The following is a 20,371-nucleotide window of genomic DNA, read 5'->3' on the forward strand; positions in this document are numbered from 1 at the left end:
TGGGTCACAAATTTCTTCTAGTTTTTACAGCACAGCTAGAGTTGGAATTACAATTGAACAGGGATTGACAACCATTATTACAACCTATTATTGAAGAGTGCTAATGACAATGGAGAACACTGATGTTAATGTTAGTCTGATTGCTGTTGATTATGTATTGAATTATAACCATGTGTATGACAACTGATACAGTTTTATACACATGGTTGAATGTTGTCATTCTTGTTCACTATAGAATCCTGTAGTCTATGATGTGGTCTTGTTCAACTCTTGCTGATACTAACATGTGGTTTATTTTTGTCTTGAAATGCGATTAGAGCATGCAATCAGAACATTCATTACAGACTGTTGAGCCAGGTGCTGCTGCAATCACCAAGGTCCAGACATATAAAGAACCCCATCAGCCAGTCATGACCATACCATCCACTCGAAAAGACCAAACATCACTACAAGACAGTACGTTAGACTCGTTTGGGATTGGGATGCATGACAGACAGTCCTCTTGTACTTTCTCGACTACTTCTCTTTCGTCGTCCTTGTCCATGTCGCCCTCTCCATTAGAACTCATGCATGTGGCTGCTATGACTGCTGCCTCTGCGAATACTGAGGACGGTTTGGTACATCGGGACAGTGATGAGCCATTGTTTCCAGCGCTTGATGATACTGAGACCCATGATAGGGATCATGATGGTGAACAACCTCGACACAATTCTGAATTCCATGACAACAGCCAGATCAACAATGTTGGATTTCCTAGCTATCAATCCAATGGAAAAATGGAAGTAGATCTTGCTATTTCTGAAGAAGTAGAAGAGGAGGAAGTGGTACATGAACAACAAGTATATCATCCACAACAGAATAGCTTGGCTGTATCTACAAGTACATCTGCTTATAAGAGTGATATAGCGTCACAGTTTTATATTGATACGACACCTGCAAGTGACGGGGTTCCTGTGCTGCCATCGCCAAGTTCTGCTGTGGAGGACACTGTAAAGATGGGGATGGGGAATACATCGGCTGAACAGCCCTCATCCACCAAGACTGAAACACTTGAGGTATCTAAAGATTTGAATGGATCTGTTGATCATCAGCCTACATCCCATAAACGATCGAGATCTGATAGTATCAGTCCAACTCGTACAGTTCGAACTCAGCCTGCCAGTGATTCAACTGATATTTTGATACCAGCAGCCATAGATTCAAATACAATATCCATGACTGGTTCTGATTTAGATTCTCTATCAAACCCTCTGCCTTCATATTCCTCCAGATCCAACCCTGTTGTGGCGAAACCTACTGCCAGTTTAAGTGAATTCCATCCCACCCATACCGTGACTTTTACTCCATTACCAGGCGTCATATCCAAAATGCCGCCCAACAGTCGTCTGTTTATGGGAAACCTTCCATCCGACAAGCCTACACCCAAAGAATTTGCTCAACGTTTTGTTCCGTATGGAAACATTGTTGAGATTATGCTCAAATCCACGTTTGGATTTATTCAATTTGATAACGCTGAGAGTTGCCAGGCTGCTATTGAGGGAGAAAACCAAAATATGATGGGTGATGTGAGACTTGGTAAGTTTTCCATGTCTAGTTTATTATATCACACGAGTAACATTCAGTTGAAACCGTTTAAATTGAACAATTGAGTCAAGATTCTAATGTTAATCCATGGTTCGTTTTTAATCATTGGATGTGGCCTGATAGATCTCAAGATTTCCCGTGAACGAGGTGCTCATTCAAGAGCCGATGAACCAAACGATGTACGTGGGTATAACCACAACAAATATTCTGATGAGGGTGACGATCAGCACTCCAACGATGCAAAAAGGGATTATAACAGCGCCAACCGATACAATAGTGGTGGAAATCGAAGTGGTCGTGGTCGAGGCCGTGGTGGATGGAATGACGATCGTCATGATCGTAGTCAGAGATATGACGATCGAGATAGGGTTAGGGACAGAGATCGTGATCGACGTACCAGTAGAAGTTCCAGATCACCACCTCATGGCAGTGGCCATAGCAACGACGGAAGAAACCACAATCGTGATAGCAGCGGGTATGATTCACGCGATGGAAGAGATGCCCGCAGTGGAAAACAGGAAAGCCGTGGCAATGCCCGAAACTGGGACAGCGATCGATCCCATGGCGGCTATGTTGGAAAAGATAGCACTCGATTGGCTAGACACCATGATTCTGCCAAAGCTCCTACTCCAGTCATCAAGCCTATTCCAAAACGATACGGCTCAGCAGTTCCTGAATGTCAGTTGATTGTAATTGGTGAAGTTCACCGCGAGTTTGTTTCGCATGTGTTTAGCACATTGAAGCGTGCACGTATTTTTACAGAAACTCTGCGTATGCCAGCCCAAATGGATCTCAAGCAGGCAGTTGAGCAATATCAACAAGAAGGGGTAAAGGCGATTGTTTTTTTAGAAAAGAGTCGAGAAATGAGTGGCAAAGTTGCCCTACAAGTGTTTTCTCGTCATTCTGGTGTTGTGGGTAAGTCGTTGCCTAGAAAATGTTGATGATTCTGTACAAAAGTATGCACTGATTAATACTGTGTTGAATAGAATACGACAATGTGACTTTGGACCAAACTTGCGACTACATTATTCGCGAACGACATGGCCATGATCCTCGTGCATCTGGTGCCAATTCGTTTGGAAATCCGACAGGCCACTCTTCCAACTATCCCAGTCACAACCAGCAACCCTACCAGGAACAACAGCAGTTGTTATCACAAATCAATGCAGGTATTGGAGGGAATAACACGGTTGCAACGGCATTGGCGGCATTGGTTGCACAATCGCAAGCGCAAGGAACACCACTGGATCCACAAGTGTTGTTTGCATTGGCGAATGCAGCAGCAGCATCTGGAGCTGCAGGGGGAGCACCACCCTCGATTCAAGGTGGTGGAAATAATTTAGGACCTTCATCTACAGCATCTGGACTTTTCCATCCTCCTGCAACGCTTGTTCAGAATGTTGGTGGCAGTGGGATGGGAGGATATGGACATCAACAGATGAGCATGCATGCGCAGCAACAGAACCAATACCATCACGCTCAACAGCAAAGTGGTCACGCTGCAGGAATGTACATGCAGAATGCAGGTGAGCCAGTGAATCAAGCTTTACACAATGGTAATGGAACAGGAACAATGCCGCAAGGATACCCACACGGATCCAATATGCACCAAGTGAGTAGTTGCTAAACTGACACGTTTAACAGTATTGAACCGACCACTTATTTTTATTAACATGTCATAGATGTCGAATCCATCGCACAACATTGGAGGAAATGCACGAATGGGGATGATGTCCCAATCAGGACGAGGTCAGCACTCACTATCACACCAAGCGGTGTCTTCCAACACTGGTGGTAATGCACCTCCAACAAACATTGCAGACATGCTGAGCCAGTTGAATGCCAGCACAAGACTCTTGCAAGCCATCAACAACATTAAAGGACCCAATTAAACAGGATTTACTGAATGTATTATGAGGGCTGTTTTACCAAAAGAAATGAATTTAAAATTGCTGTTAAAAGTTGAATGTGTTGAACAGCAATGTAAACTTGTCCATAAAACGGACACGTTCACACAAGGTCATGCCTAGAACATTCCTAGTAGTGAAATGCTATCAATGCAACCAGATACAAATCCAGCAGGTAAGTTGCATAGTATGTCATGTGTTTTAATACTATTCAACTCACAATACTTGCAGAGTAAAAAAGTATCCAAATGGACTTGTCAAGTATGTCATGAACGACAATCCCTCCAGAGAGTAAGTGCAATATCACACTATCCACACTATTCATCCTTGCTTACTTTTGATCATCTAGGTGTATTTTGAATCCACCTGTGCAAAGGATTGTCGATCAGCCTTGCAATCCATATCCACTACTTTACATCATTCAAGTACTATAACAGATCAAGCTGTTTTGAATGCAATACACAAGAGTCCGGATACGCTTGTCATGTCAACCACTACTCTACAGGATAAGAATGTTGAATTACATTCTACAACTAGAGATACAACGTTACATGTTGGACATTGTCGACCAGTGTTTTCGAATCTGGGCAGAAAACCACTGCCTTTACTCGAGGTCGATTCATCATATAAGATGAAGGGTTCTTTGGATTCAAATGCTCGTAAAACTACTACACAAGCTTGGATTAATTGGTCCGAGTTTGTTGAACCCGAGTCTGTAGATGACTAGCATCTTGATGGATTCCATCAAGATTTCATCTGAATTCCATCTAAACTTCATTTATATACCACATATCAAATACACCAAAATCTATCCTAATACTGTCAGGAAGTTTATTGTTTGGTTTAACAAGACCATTTCATTCCAAGAAAGAAATCACTGGTTTAGAACCCATAGTTGAGACGGAAAATGTCTACACAAAGTATGCATTAAAATCTACTCTTGTTCAAGATATCAAAGTATCAATACAATGTGTTGATTTACCGTTAAAGACATAGTACGAAGAACCTTCGGGAACAAGTTGAAACGTCTGACTAAAATGCTGAGGATTTTGCTCATCATCAACCTATACCACAAGTATCATTTAAAACCATCATCATATTGTACTTTTCTAATCTACCAGATCATGATTCGTCAATACACTTACAAGTAGACGACCCGTGACAGTAACAAGTAGTGGTCCAGGAGCAGGGTTGGATGGTTGTGCGTCAACTGTTACAACTTGATGATTGACTTTTTGGAATGGAAGTTCCTGCAAACATCTCAAAATGGTCAGATACAAATGAAATGATTTACAGTCGTGTTCATGCCAAATGGAATACTAGAAGGGGTTAAACAAACAGCTAATCTCATGGAATGGTAATTTACTGAACAATATGTGTCCAGTAGTCTTGTGTGATTGGCATGTATGGCTGTATTCCCGAGACGTGCAATCACTGTTCTCATGAACTAGAGCGTATCTGCGAGACTAGAATACCAACAAGACAATATATGACCATGTCAAAAGAAAGAGATCATCACAGTTCAAACTATAGTTTGAGCATCATGACATGGTCCTTGTATCTGAACTGAAAAGATTAACCAAGCCAATCTCTAATAGAAAAGCACAAGGAATATTTGAACAGTCTCTTCAAAGCAGTGACTTCAAGATAAAGTAGACCATTTTACATGAATACGACTTTGAATAGACTCGAGTCCATGACTTACAGCGAGTTTTTTGACAATGGCTGGACCAAGAAACTGCTGGCCTTCAAAACTCAGCATCGAATGGTCCTTCTACTCCATCACAATTCAAATCATTAGAATAAACCCAACATCTGAATTCAAAAAAGGTTCAACAACTTACATAAAGAGGAGTCAACTCGGCACGATTACGATCAAACGTAGCATAGTAAAAGTCGACAAATGACTTTGCGATTGTGTTGATATCGGCCATTGTTGGAGTTGATTTGCTAGATTAGTCATTGTATTGAATGTCAGATTATGGTGAGTTGGAACATTCTTTTAAAAACATGAAAAGACAACATTGTGTTCCAGATCAAAGTGCAGACTATTGGCAGTTGACTCACAGCTGTTGGTTTTGCAAGGTAAAGAATTCAACGCAATCAAGTCCAAAGTAGTGTATTCACGTGATATTATTAATGATCACCTGACTGAGATTTAAAGTGTTGAATTTGAATTAAAACAGTGAACATGTTGCACGGTATTCCACGTGACTATTATTCAAACACAAAAACAAACAACGCAATTTTACTTGACAGCAATGAGCAGTCAACAGCCATTGGATTTGTTGGAGGTAAGCAATACAGGAAACCAGCCAAGAGTAGAGTTTGACTAATTACGTTTTTTTTGGTAGTTTCAAGACACTCAAGGATCGCAGTATGACTACGATGACTATGTTGTAGCCAGTCAACTGAGTTTACCACCAACCACCACTTCTAACATCAATGGACAGATGACATCAACTGGAATGGATTCTTTGCATGATATTTCACAAGACTATCCGCTGTCTTTGAGTTCTCAGTCAAACCATCACGGTCTTGTTCATCCGCACTCTCATGGTCATGCAAAACATCCAAACGGAACCAACATCGATACTGAAATTTCTCTTGGTTTTTACGATCCTGATTTTGACCTGGCTGATGACTCCGTATTGGAGTTTAATCATCCCGAACAGGATCAAGATCAGTCTGAAACTGCTGCTGAGCTTCCATCTCATGCTTGCAGGTTAGAATTCTGATTTTTTATCGCTGGAACTATCAATGCTTGAACTGAATCTCATGCTCTTATTTTATATCTTGTAGTTATTGTGGAATTCACAATGTATCAACAGTGGTCAGATGCTTAACTTGCTCAAAATGGTTTTGTAATGCTCGTGGCCAATCCAATGGCTCGCATATCATCAATCATCTTGTTCGTGCTCGTCATAAGGAAGTGTCGTTGCATTCGGAATCTGCGCTGGGCGATACTATTTTGGAATGCTACAACTGTGGATGTAGAAACATTTTTTTGCTTGGTTTTATTCCTGCTAAATCTGATACTGTTGTTGTGCTTCTTTGTCGGTAATGTTATTGGCTTGTTGCAAATTGCATTCATGCATGCTCATACAATGTGAACATGTTTAAAATAGACAACCGTGTGCCAGCACACCTAGTAACAAGGATGCTAATTGGGATTTGGCTCAATGGATGCCATTGATTGAAGATCGCTCGCTTCTATCGTGGATTGTCAAAGTACCCTCTGAACAGGAACAGGTCCGTGCTCGTCATATTACTGGACAGCAAATGGTCAAACTAGAAGATGTGTGGAAATACAATGCTTTGGCTACTGTTGCAGATTTAGATAGACCTGGTGTCGATGATGATCCACTTAGTGTTCTTCTCAAGTACGTCTTGGTATTTAATGTTGTAATTGTACCGATTATAACTCAACGTGTTGTGTTTCTCACCAAACATTTGACTGTTTAGATACGATGATGCATACCAGTACCAAAACATCTTTGGTCCATTGGTCAAGATGGAGGCTGATGATGATCGTCGCATGAAAGAGTCGCAAACACAAGAAGATGTTGTAGTTAGATGGGATATGGGTTTAAACATGAAACGAATAGCTAATTTTCCACTACCAAAACTTGAACTTGGCGATATTCGATTGGCTGTGGGTGATGAGCTGCTACTCAAATACCATGGTGAACTCCATGCAAAATGGGAAGGTGCTGGTCATGTAATCAAGATTCCCAACAGTAAGTTGACAGTTTATTGAAATTTTTGGTATTTAGGGATTTGCTGACTTTGGTGTTTAGATATATCTGATGAAGTCAGTATGGAATTGAAGCATGATGACCGTGCTCCTGTTGAATGCACTCATAATTTTACCGTTGATTTTGTATGGAAATCGACATCATTTGATCGGTAAGACTGTTGTGCTGAATCATATTGCTTATAAACTAAATTGGATGACTGATACCGATACTTTTGATAGCATGCAAAATGCCATGAAGACATTTGCTCTTGATGAAAACTCTGTTAGTGCGTATATATATCATCGCCTTCTTGGTCATGATGTCGATCCACAAGTCTTGAAGGTTACATTGCCAAAACGTATCAACGCACCCAATCTTCCAGAGCTGAATCATTCTCAAGCTACTGCTGTCAAATCTGTCCTTTCGAAACCTCTCAGTCTTATTCAAGGTATGCATTAAACTATTTGGATGATACACTATTGATAATCAGCCGCATCTCTATTTTTACTAAATACGCTGCGTTGACGCTTTGATGATCAGGTCCACCGGGAACAGGAAAGACGGTGACATCTGCCACGATCGTATATCACTTGGCAAACATGAACAAGGGCCAAGTTCTTGTTTGCGCACCTAGCAATGTTGCTGTTGATCATCTTACATCCAAAATCCACAAAACTGGCCTCAAAGTAGTGCGTGTCACGGCTAAATCTCGAGAGGCACTTGAATCCTCCGTTTCGTTTCTATCTCTCAGTGAACAGGTCAAAAACCTTGATACCGATCGACAACTTCAAAAGCTTATTCGTTTAAAAAACGAATTGGGTGAATTGAGCTCTCAAGACGAAAAAAAATACAAATACTTGTTCCGTAAGGCCGAGAGAGAGATTCTTGAGCATGCCGATGTGATCTGCACTACATGCATGGGTGCAGGCGATTCAAGACTTTCAAAATTTTCATTTAGGAGCGTATTGGTTGACGAGGCTACTCAAGCATGCGAACCTGAATGTCTGATTCCTCTTGTACTGGGCTCAAAACAAGTTGTACTTGTGGGTGATCATCAACAGCTTGGTCCGGTTGTTCAACACAAAAAAGCGTCCAAGGCTGGTTTATCTCAGTCATTGTTTGAGCGACTGATTATCCTTGGACTGAGACCCATTCGCTTGCAAGTGCAGTATCGTATGCATCCTTGCTTGTCTGAATTCCCATCGAATATGTTCTATGAAGGATCGTTGCAAAATGGAGTTACTGTCCAGGAACGTATCCGACCTGAAATTGATTTTCCCTGGCCAGTCCATGAAACGCCCATGATTTTCTATGGTTCGTTTGGACAAGAGGAGATTGCAGCGTCAGGTAAATCATATCTAAATCGTACCGAGGCTGCCTATGTAGAGAAGGTTGTAACCAAGTTTTTAAAGGCGGGTGTAACTCCTGCTCAGATTGGTATTGTGACCCCGTATGAGGGTCAACGTGCATATGTTGTTCAACACATGCAATTCAATGGCTCGCTTAAAAAGGAACTTTACAAAGAGATTGAAGTTGCAAGTGTTGATTCCTTTCAAGGTCGAGAAAAAGATTACATCATTGTGACTTGTGTACGATCTAACGAGAACCAAGGTATTGGGTTTCTAGTAGATCCACGTCGTTTGAATGTAGCTCTCACCCGAGCCAAATATGGGCTCGTGATTGTGGGCAACCCAAAGGTTCTTGCCAAGCATCCGTTGTGGTATCAGCTGCTGATGACATTTAGAGAGCATTCATGTTTGGTAGAAGGTCATTTGCACAACTTGAAACCTTTGATGACGCAATTTCAAAAACCTCGCCGTGGGTATTCCAATGCAGATAAACAGCGCAAGTATAGTCAAGACACATCGCAGTCTCCATATGCTTTGGGTACTACATACACGCGAAGCAGCCTCTCGGCTGGCAATGGTAATTTAGTATCTAATGGAAATACATCAAACTCGACATCCAAATTCTCCAGTGCGCATCACGATCCCAATGCGTTTATTGATCCGTCGCGGATGTTATCGCAATCTCAACCAATGATGCCTTTGATCCCCTCACAGCAACGAAGTCAGTTGACCCAGGATATGGGACCCATGACACCAGCTACAATGCTATCTTCGGCATCGCAGTCCATGTCAGAGTTGTTTATTTCACATGGTGCTGGGCTGGTTGGGTCATTGCTTTCACAAACTGAATCGTCCACCACAAATGGGTTTCTACAAGATGCATCTGCTTCGAATAGTCAGCGCTATGGCGGTGGATCTACACTGTCTCAGTATGATCGTCTTCACTTTGAAGATACTGACGATGACTACAAGACTCAGTCTGATGTATACCTTAGCCAGTACGAAAGTGGCTTAAAGAGTCAAGGGTTTACACAATATTGATCTAAACTGGTTCTAATCAATCGTGCTAGGTACAACAAGTGCATGTTGGACTATTGTATTGACATTGTTCTAACTTTATTCCTGTCATTTACAGAGTATTACACGTCTTTTGAATTTACCTGCTATTTAATCTTGGCATATTATATGATGATCCTGCTTGGAACTTCAATCTACATGTAATAGCATCAGATCTGATCATGGGTAAAAAGGCTAAACTATACACTTGCATTTGGTTTGCATGCTAGTAAAGTCACGACGTACTTTTTTGCATTGTGTTACGATGATATATCAGTAGTATATATAAAGGGCTTGAATCATGCCGTTTTTATAAGAATCTGTTAAATTCTTGATTTGGAATGATTTCATTTACGCAGAAACTTGTAATTTTATAAGACTACTGGCAAAGTTGTACTGCCTTTTGCTGCTGCTTTTCAGATAATCGGATGAATTGCCAATAATAACCAGAAATATTACCTTTACAATGAGTAATAGCGAATGGGTGCAGATAGATAGGAAGCAATGATTGGATTGGCAATACATGCGAGTTTTTCCAATATAACATTCAAATTAAAATCATGCAGTTGTCTACTCGTCTGATTAAAAAGGTTTCCAACCTGACGTGAAATCAGTAAACTTGCAACTTGTTTGATTGCCCATTTCAGAAATGTAACTGCTGCTTTCGTGTCAATCACTAATGTTTGGGTTGAAGATTCAAAAAATGTGGAATGTATTGGAACAGGAATGTAACCATTTGCTCTGTATTTCTGTACAATGAGCACGAAAATCAGTCAACTTTGTCAAGGGATTCAAAAAGCATAATATTGCTCAGTAAGATGAACCCAATCATGTCATATGAGCCGTTTATGATGTATTCCGACGTATTTAGTGTTTCATTTTACGTCAATACGACTAATACAGTATTCACCACTCATGAAATGTTGTACACTGTCTTGAAAACAAAGTATTTGACTGTCAACTATTTAGTCTAGCTGTTTATTTTTAGTATTCTTGGTATTATTTAATCGCATGTTTTGATTGATGGTGAAATAAAATTTAATTCAAAGTTTAGTTTTATACGGGTCAAAGTTTAATGATTATACAAGATATATATTTTAAACTTGTCAATATTATGTAGTATAACATTATGGATATAATCCTCCCATCAACGACACTAGTGTCGACACACTTGCCATGGATATAGCACAGATACTTTCCCAACCAACAGTCGATATCAGTCTAGTAGATTTAGCTGCTGAATTGCTCTCGGTAGCAGTTTTTGAAACACGAGGCAAGATATCAGCATCGTTCCATTTGTTGTTGTTCACAGGCGCGGCCAGTCCAATACGACTCTCATTGTAATCAAACGAGGTATAAAAATGCTGTAAAAAAATCCCACCAAAGATGTTTGACTGGCTGGGTGATGTCGTAAATATAGATATACATCGAGTGTTGTCGAGAGTAAAATACTGCATGTTCCAAGATAACGTGAGCCTTGCTCCTATACCACCCAATGAGAACGTTATGGGTTGAAGTGTGTGAACAAGTGAACAATCTAGCTCGTAGATTCCTCCTTGCTGAATGATACCAATAGTAGATTTGGATGAATTAGACCACGTCGTGTTATTGAATGACATCAACAATGGGATGACTAAACTATATCAGATTTACCTTGCTGATTCCGCCCATGGCAGTATTGATAAATGGAAACAGTTGTTGATCAAGATAAATCAATGTAGTGCCAGTATCACTTGTAGTTGAAACATGTAATCAACACGATGAGCAACACTCGATGCAATGGGTGTATTAAATAAATGAATTCAACTTACAACAAAAACATTTGGGTAGTGACGACTGTTTGTCCACCAGCTATGATATAGTCGATACCAACTGCCCATTGTGACATATTAGGGATAGTGGGCAACCTAATGCATTGATCAAGATGGAATGATTAGATTCATTATTCAAGTCATTTGAACATGAGCCATGTGTTGGCAAGCGCATACCACGTAAAATTGCCTGTATATCGGGCAGGATTGGGTGTACCAAAAGTAATTTCACCAGATGAGGCGATAGGTTGTGTGGCTTCAAGACTGTTCACACTTTGATCGTAGTAGAAACTGACTCTAGGTATATTGATGACAGACCTGATGTTTTCAAATACATCAGCAGGATCAGATTGTCGAGGTGGACCAAGACCAATCAACCCATCCAGACCAAGCGACGCCAGATTGATTGATGTAGCAGCGCATATATTTTGGTTTGGGATGCTAATACCGGCTATAACCAATAAATCTGTCACTATTGTGCATTCAATCTTGGTTCCGTCGCCATATTGTCTTTTGACTGATGTGCGTGATATATTTAACAACGACCGACTTATAGACTGGATGGGTTAGTAAAGTGGGTTGACATGGATTGCGCACTTGAAAGAATGAAAATACCTTTTTGTTGGATTAAAAGCATTGGCAGTTACTGCAGGTGTGCATCCATTACCGGCATTGCAGAGAGTGGAAACAATCCAAAATGTCGAAGATCCAGTGTCGATCTGGACATTAAGAGTGACAGGAGGCGTACCCACATTGATTGTCATGAATAATGTTTGTGCGATTCCTGCAGTTGATACAATGGACGAGCCATTTTTGACTGCTCGATTGATCACTGTAAATGGCATACTGAATTCAAGCATTAGCAACCAACGGTTTGAATACTCATAAGAAATTAGATGGCAAGATATACTTGACAAGGATGAAACCGAATTACATTTTAGAGTAATTCAAATCGTATACCTTGAAGTTGAAGGCGGCTCTGATGAATTAATATGAGAATTATGAGATGAAGTAGTTTTCAAGGATGTGATGGCAGATACATTGAGAATATTCATTGCAGTAATGCCTGGTGCCAAGAGAACAAGTACTACAGCAGAAAAATAGAACATGATTTCAAATCAATGCGAAACAGTAAAACAAGACAAGTTGCGTATCTCGATAATAATATCACGCATTGTAATGCGCGTATTTGAATTCATGCTGTTTTATGGGTCGTATACGATTCGTTCCAGCCATTAACATCTTAGTAATAAAACCGGGTCCAAGTCCAGTCAAGCTTTCCCTTTGGTTTACTGCCGTATTCACGTAAAATAGAGTTTTGGCATAATCATTATTGTATTATCACTCAATTCGTGTATTGCAATCTAGATATTATCAGACAGTTGCCAATTAAACTATAATGTATTTTAAAGACTCGCAAATACGTTTTAATTCAAGACATTTTTGAACACAACAGTTGAATACTTTTAATGTTTATAATGAAAAGAGAGAAACAATATAGAATTTACTGCGACTGTAATATGAGTATTTAGATTTAGAATGAATTTATAATTTAGTTTATATTCTCAACAATTGCAATCATTACTTTACAGAATAAAATAAATGATTTGTAAACCATTAATAAAAGTATTCAATTCATGTTAGTTTAAGAATGAAACAGTTGGAAATAAACATGACCATCAAGATATAGAAATCCAACCATTGCAGCACACAATCTTGGAGTCTTAAACCACAACTTACAACCCTAACCTTGACATTCAACCATTGTTACATTGACTATGGGTCGTGGTCGTACCAGAATATCGTATATTCTCAAAGACTCTTATTCAAGCACCGTCCATACAGGAGGGATTAGTGCTCTTGCTCTGGATGTATCGGTTCTGGATTCAACATCTCCGGATCACAGTCTGGATAATAGCGGTATCTTGTATACTGCTGGAAGGGACTCTTCCATCAATAGCTGGAATCTGCATCTGACTGACTCGGCTCACTCTGCTGCTGTAGAGCCTTTCAGTCTTGCTCCTCATGACTCCATCCCGTCGTCACTTCCATCTCGTTCATCATCAGTTGTTCCTGACACTCTCATCAACCCTAATCAACCCACTGCTTCTGTCCCAAAAACTCATTCAAATGACTTGTCAGATTCCTTGTCCAACAGTCATCATTCTTCCCAAATATCCAGTTTGCGTCAGCGACCTTATCCTCGTCATTCTGCTACTAGTGCACGCGATTCTCTGGATTTACTGGATATTAGCACCAGTGCCAAGGACGGTCGACGCTCAGTGTCCTTTTCAAAACATATTTCTTCTGCTGAAATAGTCTCTTCTCCTGTCGCTGCAAACCATTTGTTGTCAGATCTTGGAATCTCTCAAGATTATGACACTATTTTAAATCATAATCTAAGAATATTTGTAAGTTTGTGTTGGTAGATTCATGTGCTGTTCTTGCATTCTAACTCGATCTACTCTTAGCCAAAAATCCCTCAAAGTACATTTAGACGCTCGTTTCAACATCATAGCGACTGGGTCAATGACATAGTGCTGTGTAACAATAATGCCAACTGTAAGCTGTTTTGGCTCTATCCATTTGATGTTTGATTTCGTATCCAATTTAACCTTTTGATTCTAGTAATATCCTGTTCGTCTGATAGATCTATATATATGTGGAACACACTCTATGATCAATCTCCTGTGAAAATAGGATTTCATACTGGTATGTCTGTTTAAATAGTCATCTTGCTATATTCGACAAGACTGATGATGATTATGTTTAGATTGCGTAAAAAGATTGGCATGTTCTCCTCAAGCCAATTTTGTTGTATCCGGTGGATTAGATCGCAAAATCTACATGTGGGATATACAAGAACTTCGTAGTAAACCTCGAGTGATCATGAGCTCAGAATCACCCAATGCCTCCATTTATTCCTTGGCTTGCAATCCATCTGGAACAGTTCTTGTATCTGGATCTCCAGAAAAGGTCGTACGAGTATGGGATCCACGAAGTGCTTCACCACAATCATTGTGTCTACAAGGTCATACTGATAATGTTCGCGATCTTCTTGTCAGTCATGATGGGCGTTGGGTAAGCTATTCGTTCAATTACTTGACATTTGATTGTTTAAAACAGTCTGTATTTACATTGTTTTTTAATTAGGTATTGTCGGCATCAACAGACTCGACAATCAAGCTGTGGTCACTTGCAATGCCTTCAAGATGCTACACCACATATACACACTTTGATGAAGCAGTGTGGTGTCTTGCATCGGCTAGTCCAACTCTCTCTACATTTTGGGCAGGATGTCGAGACGGTCACGTTAAAAAACTCTCTCGTTTACCTTTACTGGCTTCAACAGAAGAAACAGCTGAAACCATAGCAATATGCAAAGAGTCGAGTCCAGTTGTGCGTATTGCTGGAATTGAAGATGGTTTCATTTGGACTGCCACTTCAAAATCTAGCATTCATCGATGGCGAGATGTACCATTTCGTAAATCTACAAACACAAGGTTTAAACCTACTGGCGGTGAATTGATCATTCCACCAGGTGCCATGATTGCACAATCCACTGACGACTTGGATCCTTCTGGCTCATTTTCTGTAAATATCAATACTCTGCGACCAATGGATAGTTCACTTGGAAGCATACGATTGATACCCATTGCAATGACAAATGACCCTGAAGACGATTTAGATCAAGAAGACGACAAAACTGTTCTTGTATGGCAGGATTCTGTTGATGTAATTGTAGGCGCTCCTGCAATCACCAAATTTGCCATGCTAAATAACCGACGACATGTGCTGGCATTAAACACGGACGGCGAAGTAGACATGTGGGATATCATTTACTGCTGTAAATTGAAAACCTTTGGCAAAGTTGATTTTCAATCTACTTTACAATCCGAAAATACAGTCGAATGGGTTGCTAACTGGTGCCATATTGATACAAAAATTGGTGTATTGACCGTGCATTTGGAAGAGGGAAAGTGCTTTGATGCCGAGATTTATCATGAAGATTTGGCATTACCTGTTCGGGCCAATAACGAAGATCAGAGAATTAATCTTGCAAAATGGGTATTGACATACTTGTTGTTTCCATATATCTGTGCCATATGTCCAAACGATGCTTCTTTGGCGCACCATTTGGAAAATTTGCAAAAGTCGGGTTCTAGTCCTTGTGACGATCAGCAGATTCATTCTCCTTTACCAACAAAGGTGTATGTATCTACTGAACCGCATGACTTTGTTCCGCTGCAATCAACATCTACTCCAACTATTTATCCCTTGTCTTCAACACCAACACCCACTTTGAATATGGAATTATCTGAGGAGTCAAAGGATGAATATGATCAAGAAAATAGCACTAGCAATAATGGGTCGCATGAAGATGATCAGAAATCGAACCCACCTTTTTTTAGTGACCATGAAGGTCAAACTGGCGCGTTTACCGAAACTGGAACAGTTTTGACTGAATCATCCTCGGTTGAGTTGGAAGCTGAACAGCGTTCGTGTAAAACAGACGACTCTCCATTCACCACGCAGCCACCTAGTACGTTCACTGATTCATCTTTCATTGTACGTGTATTGATTTGAATTGACTGATGTAGTTTTTTTCTGCTTATTTGTTTTTAGACTACCCACAGCAGTCGGTACCGCATACTTTGGCAGTTTTACCTATGGCACAGACTTCAAATGTAGAAACAGTGGCATTGGTGACGCCAGCAGCTGTACCGACCACTTTAGCTAATATACCGTCTAGTACTACCACAGCATCCACGAGTAACGTTGGTGGGTCTTTGATGGGAAAATTTAAGATTAGACGACGAACAAATACAGGAAATAGTACCAAGAGCGGATTTGATGATGACACGGCAGATGTGACGGCGAATGCAGTCGCTGGTGATGCTACAACTGGGTTACTTGTAAATACTGCAGGAACTGCACAGCAACAAACCAGTGCCGGTACATCAAATACGGCTATTCCAGATATACCCAAACGACGCAAATGGAGATCAGCAGCAGTGCTGTTTCGAGGTATTTCAAATGCGAGCCAGGAAGGAAGTGATTCATCTACAAGTACAGTTGCATGTGCAGCACCCACGGCTGCTCCCACCGTGTTGATTCCTGCTCCTACAAACTATACCAGTCAGCTATTGACCGTATCTGAAACACATGTATCTGATCATAGTGCTACGTTGTCGAGCACTTTTCCAAATTCAGCAACGTATTCAACCACTCCAGTACTTAGTACGGGCGATGCTTCAAACTATTCGACCTACTCTCACTCTACCACCCAGCCTAGCACTTCTTCAAGTGCAGTCAATGCAAGTTTTTTGATTCAATCTATATTGTGGTCAATTTGCCATCATTCCATATAGTTTTACATGGGTTATGCTAACAATGTGATTGTGACATAGAATCCACACATTTCAGGAAACTACCTTAATTATGATTTGGCACCAGCTGTGAATATTCCTGCGTATATACCTATTTTTATCAGCTATGAAGAGTCGCCTGAAGCATCGTCGTATATGGATGTGTTTCGAGGTACATCTGGCGATTTGGGGAATCCACAAAGCATCAAGAACTTGGAAGATGTGGTGCCAACGTGGCTTTATGAATGGATAGTGATGGTAAGTATGATTCTTGTGCATTGAATCCCACTATGGCTCTAAATCCTTACATATGGACGTGTTGGTTTGAGAATCTTTAGAGACGTCTACCGAATACAGATCCACCCAAAATCAGTTTTGTATTGCAGCCTCATCCCGAATCCAAACTTTCCGAAATGCCGCCAGGGTAAGTGATGAAACTGTATTTCTCGACTGATACTGTACAATCCACTTATAATTTACACTTGAATGATCTAGAAACGGTCGATTGACAGCTAACCGAATGCTGCGGATCAAGAAAGTGATGGAGTATGTAGCTGAAAAACTTCAAATTCAGATTCAACCTGTATGGAAAGCAAACTGGACCTCTGAGGGAATTTCTCCTCCTCCAATCAAGCTGGAAATCTACTGCAATGATGTGCTGATTTCGAGTAGGATGTCATTGGCAACAGTCAAATATCATATATGGAAATCGGGTGGGGATGTATTATTGGTGTATAAAGAAGCCTAATCCTACAGCCGTCTTCACAAAATAAACACTGAATCAAGGCATTCAAAGCAAACCATTTTTGTCGAATTTACTAGGCAGTGTTGTGCACCCTAAACGGATATTCAAAATTGACATTACTGATGAGTCGTGATTTGCTAATTGTTCAGTAATGTCGCAAGGTATAAAAGTTTCATATTGCTCATTCTTGAACCCTATTGAAACTATTTTAAAAATAATTTGTCAATCATTCCAGACACTGGGAATGTTTATTCAAGTTGATTTTTAATAAAGGTTTGATTCTACATTTGACAAGATTGATCGAGTTTGGATGGACATCAAGCCACGTTTCTAGCAGATTGAGAGTTGAGATTCAAATCTAGTGCTGCCGTACCTGAGGACAATCAAACGGTCTAAATTGAAGATTGATAAATTGAATTCATACGACATACAAATGAATGACAACGAATACACTAAATGTTGTCCTTCAACACAAATGGAACATCAACTCAATATCTCTCAACCCACTAACCAGAATTTCAACCCAACAGACACCAATCCTCAACATTTGTCGCCATCATCCCACTCTTCAACTTTACAGATTGCATCTATACCCGAGTGTATTGACCCGCTTTTTAAAAGCGAGCTAGATCCAGCACTGATGAAAAGTACTGATATAAAAGCTCTTGTTGCATCTATTCGTAGCTTGGATTTGGATGTGTTTACATCAGTGTCAAAGTTGCTTTCCAAGAGACTTCCTAAAGGATGCAGGATCTCCACAACTGACATGTCATGTTTGGTGACCATGGTCAATACACTCAATGAACACATTCAATCATGGAATGAATTGACAAGCAAGACAAGGGTGGATGAAAAAGAAGATTCAATTAATACAAGTTTATATTCAATCACCGAGGTAAAGAACCATGCATTGACTATGTGTAGTCAGTTTTAGCTTGGAATTAAATAGTATTGGTTGACCAACACGTGTATGAATCTAAATTTATTTAGAACGCAGCCTGTCAGCAGTCATACAATAATATAATCTCTGTTGTGATCCAGATAAAAACCATGATGGAGCATCTTTGCAGTATTTTATTTGTACCCTCTTGCTACGCTGCAACAGATACTGAAGCAATACGCAAATACGGTGTGAGGGAAAAGTATCGACATATAGCACTTCATCTTTTCAACGACCCATTTAGTAATCTAGTTGAGCAGTATATTCAAGACTATGAACGATTTCACAAGTCAAATCAACGGAGAAGGCAAAGGACAACTTTAAACAAGCGCGATGGTCTCGGAGATGGCAATAGATGGAATCTATATGACGATATATCCACGAAACCTAGTCTTTTATCCAAGAGGAAGTGCAGTTTTGAAAACAGTCAAGAGACGGAAGACTTTGATTGTGTGGATGTAGACATACAATCGCAACATATGGATACTGAAGAAGATCAAGAAATGCAAAGCCCGACTGTTTCCATGTTTTGTGAATGGGTTGTGAACATGTATACGTGTGCGCATTCAAACCAACAGCATGCTTCCAACTCGACATTGCCATCATCAACTCAAACACACCGTATTCAAAGTGATCCTGTTTCAGCCTACACACTAAATCTCTTGGAAGAGTTTGTCTATTTTGTAGGTGGATTTTCACATACCAACCATAAGCTTCTTTATAGCACTGTTACGGATTGGGTTGATCGGCATTTTCGTCAACACACGCAAGCTTCTGGACTGGTAAGATGGCAAATGGAAACAGGCCAATCGTATTTTGATCGTTTGATTGTAGAAGAGTTTGGAGGTCGTCGAGGATTGGCTTTATGGCTCAAGAGCATGTCCACGACTCAAATCCAGAGCCAGTTTGAATGTGGTAAACAGGGATTTGTTGGTTGTTTTCGTGATGGCATAGAATGGCTAGATCAACATCTCGATTTGAAATCGAATGATTCTGACAAGACTGTATCTGGTTTGAGTACTACACCGCTGTATCGACACCGAGAAATGGGAATTATTGCACTCAGTCTACCTTCACAGCCTGGCGATCCACTAATCCAATGTGCACGTTGTGTTGGCCGAGCTATTGTCAGTGATTATTTTATTCATGTCTTACCATCACAACATCATAAATTAGTGATGCGTTGACACCTGTCGTATAAAAATAGAACGTTGATACGCACATGTATCAGATTTGAATACTTGTACAAGATTAAATTGATAGATGCGGAATTTAGATCAAAATTGTTTGGTATCAACTGTTGTCATCATGGTGGATTGTTTATCCAAGCATGTTATACCATGTACAACACACGGCTTCGAATATACCGGATGGCTTGAATGAACGCCGTTATAAACGACAGTGCAGATGGATAAATAAGCCAGAACATCTGAATGGCACCAATGCATAGAGCTTAAAGTGAGTCAGGGTCATTTAGAGCAACAACCATCTTGATAGAATGAGTGTCTAAACGAGTTCAAAGGCACTGAAATCAAACTCAACTCATCAAAGCAATGGTGGCAACAGAGTGGAAACTAACAGTCGAGTGGCAGACTATTCAACATGGTTGGCTTGGTTGTTTCAGTTACTAGACCAAAACAGCACATGCCATTACTCAAAACATTTGTAATGAACGCAAGAAATAAACTCACACTGCCAGGGTTGGATGGCAATCGATAAAATATGAAATCATTCAACTATCAGAATGATTTATTAAACTATCTGTCAAGTATCATGACTAGCGACAAAGATTGAGAATGGAGAAATGAAAAGTTGTTATTCTTGGCAATGCTCTTTTGCAAATATCGTTAGATTGTTCATCTGCCGATTT

General features: G+C 40.2%; 7 protein-coding genes across 7 annotated transcripts; 5 read left to right on the forward strand and 2 right to left on the reverse strand.

The window, feature by feature from the left end:
• Positions 1-70: 70 nt before the first annotated feature.
• Positions 71-1,575, forward strand: BATDEDRAFT_35813 (uncharacterized protein; the record flags this gene model as incomplete). The annotated part of the gene is made up of 2 exons (XM_006681102.1): positions 71-130; positions 318-1,575. Coding segments are annotated over exons 1-2 (1,284 nt in total), but the record flags the coding sequence as incomplete, so codon positions are not given.
• An 866-nt stretch (positions 1,576-2,441) lies between these two features.
• On the forward strand, positions 2,442-3,541 carry BATDEDRAFT_33600 (uncharacterized protein). The gene is made up of 3 exons (XM_006681072.1): positions 2,442-2,499; positions 2,571-3,196; positions 3,267-3,541. Exons 1-3 carry the CDS (start codon positions 2,448-2,450, stop codon positions 3,474-3,476), a joined length of 888 nt encoding a protein of 295 aa, XP_006681135.1. The 5' UTR covers positions 2,442-2,447; the 3' UTR covers positions 3,477-3,541.
• Positions 3,542-3,606: 65 nt separating this feature from the next.
• Positions 3,607-4,218, forward strand: BATDEDRAFT_27013 (uncharacterized protein; the record flags this gene model as incomplete). Its single annotated transcript, XM_006681056.1, has 3 exons — positions 3,607-3,666; positions 3,723-3,782; positions 3,841-4,218. 3 exons carry the CDS (start codon positions 3,607-3,609, stop codon positions 4,216-4,218), a joined length of 498 nt encoding a protein of 165 aa, XP_006681119.1.
• Positions 4,219-4,298: 80 nt separating this feature from the next.
• On the reverse strand, positions 4,299-5,433 carry BATDEDRAFT_90859 (uncharacterized protein). The gene is made up of 5 exons (XM_006681234.1): positions 5,336-5,433; positions 5,197-5,265; positions 4,637-4,741; positions 4,474-4,555; positions 4,299-4,402 (listed from the first exon to the last, which is right to left on the reverse strand). The coding sequence occupies exons 1-5, from the start codon at positions 5,423-5,425 to the stop codon at positions 4,374-4,376; spliced, it is 375 nt and encodes a 124-aa protein (XP_006681297.1). The 5' UTR covers positions 5,426-5,433; the 3' UTR covers positions 4,299-4,373.
• Positions 5,434-5,752: 319 nt separating this feature from the next.
• On the forward strand, positions 5,753-9,953 carry BATDEDRAFT_35814 (uncharacterized protein; the record flags this gene model as incomplete). Its single annotated transcript, XM_006681103.1, has 9 exons — positions 5,753-5,785; positions 5,846-6,216; positions 6,294-6,551; positions 6,620-6,874; positions 6,957-7,231; positions 7,292-7,400; positions 7,471-7,679; positions 7,772-9,650; positions 9,716-9,953. The coding sequence occupies 8 exons, from the start codon at positions 5,753-5,755 to the stop codon at positions 9,619-9,621; spliced, it is 3,360 nt and encodes a 1,119-aa protein (XP_006681166.1). The 3' UTR covers positions 9,622-9,650; positions 9,716-9,953.
• An 810-nt stretch (positions 9,954-10,763) lies between these two features.
• Positions 10,764-12,556, reverse strand: BATDEDRAFT_90888 (uncharacterized protein; the record flags this gene model as incomplete). The annotated part of the gene is made up of 6 exons (XM_006681235.1): positions 10,764-11,195; positions 11,290-11,368; positions 11,448-11,543; positions 11,625-11,765; positions 12,063-12,293; positions 12,408-12,556. 6 exons carry the CDS (start codon positions 12,554-12,556, stop codon positions 10,764-10,766), a joined length of 1,128 nt encoding a protein of 375 aa, XP_006681298.1.
• Positions 12,557-18,036: 5,480 nt separating this feature from the next.
• On the forward strand, positions 18,037-19,688 carry BATDEDRAFT_91057 (uncharacterized protein; the record flags this gene model as incomplete). Its single annotated transcript, XM_006681177.1, has 2 exons — positions 18,037-18,456; positions 18,552-19,688. The coding sequence occupies 2 exons, from the start codon at positions 18,037-18,039 to the stop codon at positions 19,686-19,688; spliced, it is 1,557 nt and encodes a 518-aa protein (XP_006681240.1).
• Between the last annotated feature and the right edge of the window lie 683 nt (positions 19,689-20,371).

Source organism: Batrachochytrium dendrobatidis, assembly GCF_000203795.2.
Source record: "Batrachochytrium dendrobatidis JAM81 unplaced genomic scaffold BATDEscaffold_11, whole genome shotgun sequence".
NCBI classification, from domain to species: domain Eukaryota; kingdom Fungi; phylum Chytridiomycota; class Chytridiomycetes; order Rhizophydiales; genus Batrachochytrium; species Batrachochytrium dendrobatidis.

Coding starts and splice junctions, on each gene's coding strand:
- BATDEDRAFT_33600 (XM_006681072.1), top strand. CDS start 2,448: ATGAGTGGCAAAGTTGCCCTACAAGTGTTTTCTCGTCATTCTGGTGTT. Junction 2,500..2,570: donor TCGTCATTCTGGTGTTGTGG/GTAAGTCGTTGC, acceptor TGTGTTGAATAG/AATACGACAATGTGACTTTG. Junction 3,197..3,266: donor ACGGATCCAATATGCACCAA/GTGAGTAGTTGC, acceptor AACATGTCATAG/ATGTCGAATCCATCGCACAA.
- BATDEDRAFT_90859 (XM_006681234.1), bottom strand. CDS start 5,425: ATGGCCGATATCAACACAATCGCAAAGTCATTTGTCGACTTTTACTAT. Junction 4,556..4,636: donor CTGTCACGGGTCGTCTACTT/GTAAGTGTATTG, acceptor CTTGTGGTATAG/GTTGATGATGAGCAAAATCC. Junction 4,403..4,473: donor TTCGTACTATGTCTTTAACG/GTAAATCAACAC, acceptor TACTTTGTGTAG/ACATTTTCCGTCTCAACTAT.